The 13,284-nt window shown below is 36.5% G+C and overlaps 1 protein-coding gene across 1 annotated transcript; it reads left to right on the plus strand.

Moving 5' to 3' along the window:
* The first annotated feature begins 4,169 nt into the window (after positions 1 to 4,169).
* Positions 4,170 to 13,079, plus strand: LOC137948613 (vesicle-associated protein 2-1-like). The gene is made up of 9 exons (XM_068794710.1): positions 4,170 to 4,367; positions 4,485 to 4,610; positions 5,210 to 5,280; positions 5,413 to 5,494; positions 5,582 to 5,697; positions 5,819 to 5,968; positions 6,061 to 6,084; positions 12,052 to 12,126; positions 12,596 to 13,079. Exons 2-9 carry the CDS (start codon positions 4,559 to 4,561, stop codon positions 12,728 to 12,730), a joined length of 705 nt encoding a protein of 234 aa, XP_068650811.1. The 5' UTR covers positions 4,170 to 4,367; positions 4,485 to 4,558; the 3' UTR covers positions 12,731 to 13,079.
* Positions 13,080 to 13,284: the final 205 nt, after the last annotated feature.

Below are 13,284 nucleotides of genomic sequence, written 5' to 3' on the forward strand. Positions count from 1 at the left end.
AAGGGACCTAAAAAATTTTGAAGATTGAATCTCCTTTACTAATTGTGAAAGTTGTCTACAAAGTTTTTATTTCCTTTTTTATTTAAATCAAGTGTGGACGTAGACATTTCTATTAATGCCAATATTTCTTCATTCTTGGGTTCCTCATTATTTTCATCATTAGAAAAAAAATCTCCCCCACCCCCCCCCCCCCCCCCCCCCCCCCCCCCCCCCCCCCCTCCCTCCTTACTCTATTTATAATAATATAAAGCAAGAAATTACATATATGCCCTTCATGTTGACCATAGGTCGACTCTCACATTGCTTTTGATGATAACAAAAGAGCTAATAACTTACAAATCTAGTATCTCAAATACTTAACCTTCAAGAGCATTTTAAGGTCTAAAGCATCAAAGCCAAAATGAAGACCTCAAGCACCAAATGTAGAAAATTTCTTGAAGAAGCACCCACAAGGAAGAAGTCAACGTGAAGACTCTGAGTTCAAGCTTCAATAGACAAATAGTTAAACTCAATCAATTTATGTAAGAGGGTATTTTAACTCCTATTCCTTAAGTACTTAAGAAGATCGGAGATTTGGGATATAAATTGCATATAGACATGTTTAGAATCATCAAAGGTATCATTTAGAAACATGTTAAAACACTTAGAGAGAAATTCGAGAGAAATTTACATGTTTTATAAATATATACATTTATATCTCGCATTGGAATTATTGATTAGACACTAACTAGGATCAATCATCCAGAACTGTGCAAACCAAAAATATAAAGCACGATCGATCAACCATAACCGATTGATTGATCATCCAAGACATTGCCATTTCATGTTATAATGCATGATCGATCAACCATAATCGATTAATTGATAATCTAGGACATGGCCATTTCATGCTATGACGCATGATCGATCATCCAACAGAGATTGATCGATCATCCAACAGAGATTGATTGATCATGGTTGTCTAGGTAAGTAGAATTAACTTGGAATGATCGATCATCCCACCAAATACATCAATTAATTAGAACCTTGCCAGTAAGGGACTTCAAGTATGATTGATAAAATGAAAATAATATAACCATTATGATTGATCGATCGATCGATAAGTCAATCGATCAATCAACGATCCTTGCATGCATGATGGTACAAACTTCTTGATCATTCTACAACATGCTACAAAGGAGGAGGAAGCTTGAAATCTCTCAAGGAGAAGCATCTCTCCAATTAAGGGTGTAAAAAATTTCCTTTATTTTATGTTATTGTGAAAGGTTCATCTAGAACCTGGTAATCGAAGATAGAAAGGCCTAGCTAGAGCTAAAATCTAGCAACAATCTCTTGGAGAGATTGGGTTATATGAAAATTATGTATTGAGCTACGTGTGGCTGAAGAGAGTTGGAATCTCTTTGTAATTTTCCAGCTATTAGAGCGTAATAGTGAAAAAAATTCAAAGCAAGGATTCTTGGGCAGTGCCTACCACTTGGGGAACATCAAGAACAAAAAATATTTTTTGTGCCTATGGTGTGTGAGTGTTTGTACTTGCATTGAATTGCTTAAATGTATGATATTTTGTTTACTTGCACAAAATAGTTTTAATTTGAATAACTCAATTCATCCCCGCCTTGAGAAGCCACCTGGGCGAACACTTTACCCTAAAGGGTGGAGAGTAAGGACAAAATATTGAGGTTTTTACATTAATGCCACTCAATATTACTTATGTCTTCTGACACTCTCCCTTAAGCTTGAGGTGTAAAGACATCATATATTCCTAGCTTGATGCGTGTAGTAGTCAAAAATTTTGATGAAATTGGTTTTGTTAATATGTTTGCAACTTAGCTTTGAGATGAGGTCTGCTCAAGAGTTATAGTACCAACTTGCAATTTCTTTCTGACAAAGTAACAGTCAATTTCAATGTGCTTTGTTCGCTCATGGAAGACTAGATTAGAGGCAATATGGATGGCCACTTGATTATCACGTTGGAGTTTCATTGGAATATTTCTATTGAAATCCACTTTGTAAGACGTAATTTGATCTATATGAGTTCCTTGTTGCGTGTGCTATAGTCCTATACTCAGCCTCGACAATGGATCTAACGACGGTGTTTTGGTTCTTGTTCTTCCTTACCAAATTTCCTCCAACTAGAGTAAAGTAGCCAGAGGTGAATTTCCTATCATCTGGAGATCTTTTCAAAATTGTATATAGCTTCAACATTGATGTGACCATGACATTTATATAAAAGTCTTTATCCAACAACCCTTTCTAAATACCCGAGGAATAATTCTAGAGCTTTTTAGTGAGAGATCCGAGTTTTATGCATGCAACCTTGTTGACAACGGTTACTACAAAGGAGGCATCCAGTCTAGTGATAGTTAGAAAAATCAACTTTCCTACTAACTTTTAGTGTTTACCCACATCTACATCTTCTCTCAAGACAACATATAATTTTACATTCGTATCCGTAGGACTGTTAGTAGGACAACATCCCATCATTCCCTTATCCTTAAAATGGTCAAGAACATATTTTTTTTGTGCTTGGATTGCAAAACTTCAATACCGAGGAACTATTTGGCTTATACTTTCAGTATCAGTGCCTATTGTCGAAGATATAGAAGTCTTACACGACTCTTATAGTAAGAAGTCTCACAGAGCCAAATTTTATATGGTGGAGTCTTACAGGAGTTTCACATGAGAAGGTCTCATAGAAGAGTCTTAGTTAAAAGTGTTTTAGTTATGTAGTCTTCTATTTATATCATGTTATTCAATTTTTTTAGGACTATCTTTTAGTGTTTACTTTGGGTGTAACTGGGATATTTTTGAAAACTCCAATTGCCAAACTTCTTTTTGCGTTGAAAAATAGACTCGAAGATATTTTTGTCAATATACATTTTTTAATATGAAAAGTTCAGTGTGGAAATAAAAATGCTAAGAAAACAACAGGTACCAGGACAAAAAAGAAAGAAAATAGATAGAATATGAACCTAAACTTCTAGAGATGATAAATTAGAAAAAAAACACATTATCTCTGCAAGTCAACTCACATAACTCGCTCTAATACCATATTGAATTTTTTAAAAAGATAAATACTTACATCAACTTGTTGTAATTTGAGTACGATGAATCTTTATTTATAATAGAAGATACAAGTAGAATTTAATTACAATTAAACCACCCTTGTCTCAGTTACAACCAAAGTTAAACATTAAATGATAAGTCTGACAACAATTGAATAACTTAACATAAATAGATGACTAACATAACTAAAACACCTTTAACTGATACTCTTATGTGAGACCTCCTTCCATGAGACTCTTCTTATACTTCACCATATTAATTCTGGCTCTGTGAGACTTCTTACTATGAGAGTCATGTAAGACTCTTCCACATTTGCTATTTAACAACATTGAATTAGATATATTGCATGATTTCTATTACACACCTAAATTAAGTTTTTAATTAAAAAAATCTCAATTCACCCCCTCTTGAGAAGCCACCTGGGCCAACATTTAATATAAGTTGTGGCTAATGTAGCAAGTTTCGTTGAATACAAATGAGATAAGAACTCACGTAGAAGACAAATCCAACATTTAAAACTAGTCGTTTGAGCATTAAAATGACATTTTGTTCTTTAACCAAAATCAATGATAAATGCTAAAAAATCATCATAAAATACTTAAAAAATTCTCTTTGAGCTATTGATTATAGAGGTAAGTCACTTAAGTCACATATGGCAATAAGTGACTTGTGGCAACTATACAAATGAGTTGGACAATACTTAAGTGAATTGCAATGTTCATGCCATAGAGATCTTGGGATGATGATAAGTTGATTTTTATAATATTAAATTTCTTACATTTAGTAAAAAAAGAGGTTTTATAAAAAGGAAATTTTGAAGTAGAAGATAGGAGTAACTTAAGCTTTTTTCTGAGGTGAGAGCAAATTCGGCATTTCTTAGACAAGTAAAATTTGAAAGTAATCAAGTTTAACTTTCTCTTCTTAATTTTTACTACTTATTATCTTATGCATTCGTATTAATATAATTTTGATATTTTTTAATTAATTTATAATAATAAATATTATAAATTTATTATAAATTAGATATAATAGTATTATTGTAAATACTTCTGGCCCCGGGTGACTGATACCGCCTCTGTCGAGTTTTAGCCATGGACTGGGGCAGAAGAAACATAGTTCCGTAGTAGACCCAAACGCCAGCAGAAAGTGAGCCCGAAAATCGTTCTTCCTCATCACTTCACTGCTGCTCTTGCTCAAGGCGTGACACTGACTCGGTTCGCGGTTCGCAGTTTTATCCTTCCTAGCCTCAAACTTGATCCGAAATTGTAGAAACTTCGAGGGGAATTTGGACCAAGCAACGCGTAATTTCTCTCAATCAGTTACGATGTGTGCTAGAGGAATTTCTCTGCCACATGTCCAATCTCTTCGATCCTCATTTTCTTCTTGGTGTTTTCATCTCCCTTTCGCTATGCGTGCAGGGTCTCGAGTTTCCTGTCTGAGGTTTTGAAGTTTGTGGGCTTTGATCGCCGACTTGATTGACCTGGTGACAACCATGACTGATGGCCAGCTGATCTCTGTTCATCCCGAGGAGCTTACTTTTCAATGTAAGTAATCCTAGCTTACTTTTCAATGTAAAGGATCCTATTGTTCTTGCATTTTTGTTTACCCTTTTTTTTTTTTTCACTATTTGGCTTTTGCTTCCTTGTGTTCGTAATTTGTGGGACTCACAAATTAAGGGTTGGGAAAAACTGGGTATGATGAGTTTTCGAGTCGTTACTTTGTATTACCAGTGAGAATGACTAGTTCTCTCCATTCCGGTAAGAAAGCTCTAATCCAAAGAATTGAGATTATTTATAAGAATAATATCACTGGCTATCAGCCCGTAGATCGTTTTTCCTGTAATTTATTTCATTAACGGGGAAAGGGAAAATATCTATCAGAAAATCGGCAGCAATACGTTAGTGGGATTGAAGTTCACTTCGGTATGTTTAGGTTCATCTAAAATCTAAAAGTAATTGGAAATCAACCTCTCAAGTACTGCGTCATAGCATCTGATTATCTCGTACAATTTCCTTGGGCTCCCTGCCTTTTCCCTGTGAATTCACTCAAGTAGCTTGTTTGTTTGTTCTCGTCAAGGTTTTTTTTTTTTTTTTTTTTTTTTTTTGTGGTTTGTTGAAAACTTGCAAGGCTTCTGTGTTGACAGTTGAGTTGGAAAAGCAATCCTATTGTGATCTCAAAGTAGTGAACAACTCCGAACATCATGTTGCTTTTAAGGTAAACGGGGTACTGTTTGACTATGTTGAATTATTCCCTTTGTTTTTTGTTAAATGAATTTCACTCCTGATGCGTTCCATAGCCAGAGATAGATACATGGTCATTTACTTTTGGTCTGTTTTCTTTATCTAGGTCAAAACAACTTCACCCCGAAAGTACTTTGTGAGACCAAATACGGGCATTATTCAACCTTGGGATAGTTGTGCTATAACAGGTATTTCTTAGCATTTTGTAAATGTGTTCATCTAATATGATAGTTTCCCTTGGGGTGGTACTAATAGTGGTCTCTTCTTAATGAAAGTCACGCTCCAAGCACAAAGAGAATATCCACCTGATATGCAATGCAAAGACAAGTTTCTCCTTCAGAGTATCAAAGTGGCTCCTACTTTAGATGTTGATGAAATCCCACCAGAAACTGTACGGTTATTCCCTTTTTTTTTTTTAAACAGTATAGTTGTCCACTTTTTTCATTCATGCAGTTGGAGTTGTGGTTGTTTTAATTTCTTTGCAAATAGTAATGTTTGAATTTTTTTTTTAGTTCAATAAAGATGGTGATAAGATAATAGAGGAGCGCAAGCTTAGGGTTGTCTACGCTACTCCTGCACATTCTGCCCATGGAAATTCTGAAATTGACTCATTAATTAGTTCATCAATGTTAAGGAGCTCAAAACACAGTTCTGAAGTTTCTGTAAGATCTTTTCACATCTGCATTTTACAGTTCTTTATCTCATCTCATATATTCTTATAGAGACGTGACTTTTTATCTGCTTTGTTTGGCAGACGCATGGTTCAGGCTATGATGAGGTGAGCTGTCAGATTCTGTTCATCTTGCCACTATGCATCTATTCAACTTAATATTTGCTTTTTATGACCTTTAACTATCATCATTCAAAAACACCAAAAGAACATTTTTTACTGTTTTCGGTTTCCCCAATTAGATGAGTTCCTATGTAAATCTTTTGTTGTAGTATGATTTAGTTAAAAAACAGTAAATACATGGGAGTGCTGGCGGGGCCAGCAGCCAATACCAGCTAAGGTAAATAAACAGAAGTAAAGGGAGGGTTTGGTGGTCAGGCCTGTTCCTTTCATTACACTATTTCCAAACAAGTGCCTGGATGACAAGCCTAAAGGTTATCTTATTGATGATATCGATATTGATAATAGTGACGATATTGATGATGAGATATTGACGATATCGATATTGATAATAGTGACGATAGTGAATATTCAAATAGGTCAAAAGTTCAACACATCAGTCTCTCCCGTCTCTCCCCAACAGCCGCCTCCCTATTAGAGCTCCCTTTCTCTGCTGTAGAAATCTAGCATGTCGTATTAGGAATGGAAAGTGATAGGGCCCAGGGCCCAGATGGTTTTAATGGGGGTTTTCTAAAAAAATTCTGGCTATGGCTCAAGGAGGATATTTCCGTAATGATACATGGATTTTTCAAGAATGGAATTACTTTTCACAGCATTGGGGTGTCTTTCATCACTTTGGTTCTGAAGGAGTCCAGTGTTGAGAAGCCAGAAGACTTCCGGCCTATTAGCCTGGTAACTAGTGCATATAAAATCATTTCAAGAATTCTGGCCCATCAGCTGAAGGCTTTTCTCCCGATCGTCATCCACCGCAGGCAAGGCGCCTTCCTCAAGGGGAGAGAAATCTTAGATTCCACAATGGCAACTCATGAACTTATTGATCACTTCAGTCATAGCAAAGATCCAAGAATTGCCTTCAAGTTTGATATGTAAAAGGCTTTTGACCGAGTAAATTGGATTTTTCTAGATGAGCTAATGGAGAAAATGGATTTCGATGCAAAATGGAAATTTTGGATTAGGAGTTGCCTGGGTTCAACTTTTTACTCTCTCATCCTCAATGGCTCAGTCTGCAGGTATTTCAAAGAGACCACGGGCATCAAACAGGGAGACCCGTTCTCTTCGCTTCTTTTTGTTGAATTTATGGAAAAGGAAAATACTTCATTGACTTCATTAACTTATTATAATCAGAGTACATGAACCTCTATTTATAATAGAAGAAGGTAGTAGAGTCTAATTACAATAAAATTACCTTTGTCCCAATTACACCCAAACTCTAACACTTAAGGATAAACCTTAGCATAATTAAATAACTCAATATAAATAGAAGACAAGCATAACTCAAACTAAAATTCTTCTATGACTAACCATAAGATAAAGATGTCAGCTCATGGTTGTCTTTGTAAGTCCTTCTTGATCTTCCAACCAATTTGTGGTTATCTTTGTGAGTCCTTCTTGATCTTCCAACTTATGTGATAAGGATATCAGCTTGTGGTAATCATGGTGGGTCCTACTTCTTATGTGTTTGAGCCCATCTTGTGGTCCTTCCTTGGTCGTGTGACCCATCTTATAATACTCTTAAATATGTGGGCCTTCCTTGGCCATGTGGGCTGGAGTTCATCTTCCAACACTCCCTTCAAGTTGGGGATGAGAGAACATCATGAACTCTCAACTTGCTACAAATGATGTATAGAATCTTTTTGTACAAAATGGCAATCCTCCCATCTTCCAACACTCCCCCTCACGCTGGTGCTCTCTTCCATGAGGCTCAGCTGGCCAATTCAGGGGGGTATAACATAGATGTAATAATAAGTTCTTCCATTATAGTTTCCCAACCGTGATATTTTTTTACGGGGTCAAATAAATGATTATATAAGAAAGGATACCGAGGCCACCTCTTCTTCAATAATAATGTCATAATGTCCCCAAAGAGACATAATAGCTGCAACTGAATATAACACGACCATCTTCTAACACATATAACACGAACCAAAATAATAAACTTTGTAGAAGGACCCATGAAATAATCATAATCCGATATAATATTTTTTCTTAGATGCAGAAGCTTCATTTTTTGTGCTCCCCCTTTCTTGAATATTTTGGTCACATAAACTTATCTACAACATATGTAACAAAATACCTCTTTCTTATACTTTTTCTACTTCTCCCCCTCAAGCTGGGAGGTAATGGCAGTGATCCCAGCATTAACCAAATATCATAGATGCAACAATAAACTCAAATAACATAAATGTAGTAATATGCCCTTAAACCAAGGAGAAGTGAGATATTTTCCTGATATAACAACTCAAATAGTGATGCAAAACAATCTGCTTAAATTTGGATTTTTCAATGTAACAGGATACCAGCATGATCTTTGATTCTTCCAATTCGAATATGTCTTAAAATATAGATCAGATTGACATGAAATTTTTTCCTTCTGAAACTAGACTTAAATACCTATCCAAGTATAACTTATTTTCATAAAATATAATTATCTGAAGATAAATAATCTGATAGCTTTCTGTCTCTATCATCTGGCCGAACTAAGTACCGTTTCTCCTTTTTTTCCAGCATAACCATTTACTCTTCCATGATCAATATCTCCTTATAAAAAACTCAAACCGAGAATTGGTTGAATGAGTATGAAAATAGACTTACAGATCTTTCTTTTGATATATAATTCTCCATATAAAATCTCGATTTTGATAGCATAAAATACCTCGGAAGTTGAAGCTTTCTGCTGCTGCTCAAACCTCTTTTGCAATTTGACCTTTGCGGATTCAAATATCGATTGCTCTTTGTAGATAACTCAGATTGAGAATTGGTTGAATAGGTAATAGAATAGGCTTACAAATCTTTCTTTTTATATATATATTTATCCATATAAAGGCTCGTTCTTGATAGCATAAAATACCTCGAAAGTTGAAGCTTTCTGCTACTGCTCGAACCTTTTTTGCAATCTGACTTTCGCTCATTCAAATATTGATTTCTCTTTGTAGATAACTCCAATTGGAAAAACTCGATTTTCCTTGGAAAGTAGACTCAAATATCTTTCCATCAATATATAATTTGCAATATGAAAAGCTCACTATAGAGGTGAAAAACGCAAAGCAAACTACGGGTGTAGGGACTAAAAAAAAAAACTACGAACCTAGACGTAGGGTTTAGGGTTTAGAGAAAAGGGTCTCATTATCTCTTTGGGTTGACCAAGCCAACTCACAAAACCTGCTCTAATACCATGTTGAATTTATGGAAAAGGGAAATACTTCATTGACTTCATTAACTTATTATAATCAAAGTACATGAACCTCTATTTATAATAGATGAAGGTAGTAGAGTCCAATTATAATAAAACTACCTTTATCCCAATTACACCCAAACTCTAACACTTAAGGATAAGCCTTAGCATAATTAAATAACTCAATATAAATAGGAGACAAACATAATTCAAACTAAAACTCTTCTATGACGTGACCATAAGATAAAGATGCCAGCTCGTGGTTATCTTTGTGAGTCCTTCTTGATCTTCCAACCAGCTTGTGGTTATCTTTGTGAGTCCTTCTTGATCTTCCAACTTATGTGATAAGGATGCCAGCTCGTGGTAATCATGGTGGGTCCTACTTCTTATGTGTTTGGACCCATTTTGTGGGTCTTCCTTGGTCATGTGGCCCATCTTATAATACTCTTAGATATGTGGGTCTTCCTTGGTCATGTGGGCTGGAGCCCATCTTCCAACACTTTTCAGCATTATAGCGGAATTCCTCTCCTCTATGTTTTACTTGGCAATGAATCTTGGGTGGCTCCCCCCCTACTAGCCCCCATCAGGCTTTTAATATCCCCATTCTTCAATATGCAGATGATCATTTTTGGGATCGGTAATATGGAAGGAGCTAGAAGGATCAAAACTGTCTTGGGATTATTTGAATTAGCCTCGGGGCAGAATGTTAACTGGGGAAAAATTTCCCTTATGGGTTTCAACATCAGCCCTGTTGGATGTAAAACATCTAGCATCCCGTCCACCTACCTTGGTCTCCCCCTCTTCAATGGCCACATAAACCAAAGTCTATGGAACCCTGTGGTGGAAAAGATTGAGACCTGTCTGGCAGCCTAGAAGGGCAGATTTCTCAGCAAAGTAGGAAGGCTCGTTCTCCTAAAGTTTTGTATTGCAGGCATCCTGAACTATGCTTTGTCCTTTATGCCTTGCCCCGCCTCCATATGTAATGCCATGGATAAGTTAAAAAGAAGATTTCTATGGAAAGGATCGAGTGATACTTTTAAGTACCATTTGGTCAAATGGGAGGGTTAGGGATTCGGAAATCGAAGGATATAAACCAAGCTATGCTCTTAAAATGGATTTGGAAGTTCAACACAGTTTCTTCTAATCTTTGGAAGGAAATGATAACTGTTAAGCTTGGCTGTCCTTCTCCATGGTGACTGTCCTTCTCCATGGTGGACTTCAGGAGGCAACCGGAGATGTCTATCTCCAATTTGGAGATCACTATATCTACTTATTCCCAAATTTTCCTCTACCATCAGATTCTATGTTGGAAACTTTAAAATTCTAGGAGGATTGGTGGGTGGGGCAAGACCCTTTACAGTCATCATTTAGGAATCTTTTCCTCCTATCATTACGAAGGGAGATATTGGTTGCAGATGCTTTTGAGGGGGATGGTTTGAGCTTGCATCCCAGAAGGGGTCTTTCTGATACTGAGGCTTTGGAGGCAAGCAGGTTGATGGAATCTTTGAATTTTCTCTGTGTCCTCTGTTTACAGATATATCAATGGCTAGCATTTAAATCAAAGGGATCATGAGAGTTTCTTTACATGGCGTCTCTATGCCCCACCAAAGATTAAAAAAAATCATATGGAGCACCTGCCAAGGAAAGATACTCACGGCAGATGTACTCAGAAGAAGAGGACACCCAGCTATTGATCCTCTTTGCCCTTTCTGCAACTCTGAGGTCGAAACAATCAGTCACATCCTGCTTCAGTGCTCTTTCTCATGGAATTTGTGGACTTCCATCCTCAGTAAGACGGGGTTGCAATTCTTTATGCCAGCAGATCTCATCTCTTTCAGCAAGTTGCTCATTGATACTCCCTTTCCTGGGCTTGGAAATCTTATGATATCCGCTTGCACTGGTTTCATTCCGTGGGGGCTTTGGAACGAGCGCAACCGTAGGCGTTTTGATGCTAGAAGTGATTTTGCGGTAAGGGTCGCTGATCATGTGTAAGGCCAGATTTCAGCATGTCTCCTTACCAAGAAGCCCTTCTCCTCCTTTGCTGGTTCCTCTATCTGCGATGATTGGAGCACCATAGCAAATATGCGGTTTGGAACCAAGATCTTTCAGAGACCTTGATACAAAGCTGCTAACTGTGACGAATGCACTAACTATGCATATGATGCTGGAAAAGGAAATAGACTGATTTGATATCACCCTTAAATTCTTTTGCTAAAGAATCAACAATAGGATGGGTGGAGGAAGGGAAGTAGCTCCATGGGATTGAAAAGTCTGCAGTCACGTCTTGAACCTCCTCAAAGGTGTGGTAAAGCTGCCAGGGGGATGGAATTGCAGAGAAAATTGACATAGAAAATTGACATAAGAGAGAGAGAGAGAGAGAGAGAGAGAGAGAGATTTGTGTTTGTTTGCAACCTAGTTGTCTTGTTCATCGCTTCATACAAAAGTACTGCTTTTTTTCTTTTCTTTTTTTCACTTTAATTGGCATGTCTTGGGCACCTTGTGAATTCTTGAAGATCTTCTTTGGTCTTGCAATAAATTTCTGTTTTCTACAGTAACTATTGCAGTCAATCTGTTATGCAAAGCCTAAAAGTTCATTTTGCGACATGTTTAAAGCATTAGAAATAAAATATTACATTCACAGATTGCAGGTTCTTAAATGTTTGTCTTGAGATGCTTAAGCTATGAAGGTTTTTCAGTTTCTTATTTTTGCTTTACTGGTTTAGGTCCAAATGTTGCAGCGGGTAAAGGAAGAAAGGGACTTGATTGTGCAGCAAACAAAACAGTTGCAGCAAGAACTGGTAGAGAATTTCATTTTATTTATTCTCTTCTTTTTCAGCATAACAAAATAATGACTACCACAAATATATGGTGATCTTGGAATTAACAACCTAATCCTTCTCAAGATGGTTTTGAGTTTAGTTATGTTTAATGTTTGGCATATTTAATTTTGTAAAATATTCTCAGATCAAACCTACAACCTCCTCACTTAAAAGATTCTCTCCCCTCCCTTTCAATCAATTCAATAGCCAATCCCATATACTCTAGCTGTTATGCTCCAAATTCTTCTCACTGACAGAAATTAGATGATGCTGATCTCTCCATTATGTATAGATATAGTGTATGGATATAGATGCATTCATTAGTTTCAAAGTAAGGACTAGCTAAAACCTCATCCGCCCTCTACATTGCATAAGGTCATTATTTTCAGTGACACAAAATACATTCTTATATCTAGTTCCTGGCACTTTTGCAAAAATATTTTTGTAGGAGACTCTGAAGAGACGCAGAAACCGCAGAGTTGATGCAGGCTTCTCATTGACATTTACTGCCTTTGTTGCACTTATTGGCATTATGGTTGGATTCATCTTGAACCTTACTTTGTCTTCACCACCTACAGAATGACTTCATACAAGCAGTGTCAGCAGGCTTTGAAATTGCTCTTAAGATAATAATTTCCAGCCCTTTGTATTTCTACGTAGTGTTGCTGATTCTTTGTTCGTGTATTTCTCTTTCTTTATGTATTTGTTGTGTCACAGCTCATACTGTACAAATTAACCATGTAATGAGTGCAGAATTCAGCATTTTCTGTCTTGCTATTTCACAAGTCAAATTGGTTTTGTTACCGCGACTTGAACAGTTCTCGGTTCGATGGTTTAGATACTTGTGCAGAATGACGAATTACTTGCCAGTTTCTCATTTTAAGTGAAACTTAATATGAAGCTATTTTAGCTGAGTAATAGTGGAATCCGGATGGCAGGGAAGGCTGTCCAGCCTTTAATGAGATTAATAAGAGTTTCTCATTTTTTTTCCAATTGCCTTTTCTTTCATTTTACTGTAATGTTGTCTCAATCCTTTTAGGTGCTATGGAGCACTCTAAGCCTAAATTCAAGTTTTTTTAATTTATGTTTTCTTTTTAAACTAATGTCTGCTTAATAATTAATTTTAGGCCAGAGAGT

The sequence above is a fragment of the Aristolochia californica genome, unplaced genomic scaffold, assembly GCF_029961685.1.
Source record: "Aristolochia californica isolate CCGP_79_NKW_82.1479 unplaced genomic scaffold, dmAriCali1.0.hap1 SCAF_13, whole genome shotgun sequence".
Taxonomy (NCBI): Eukaryota; Viridiplantae; Streptophyta; class Magnoliopsida; order Piperales; family Aristolochiaceae; genus Aristolochia; species Aristolochia californica.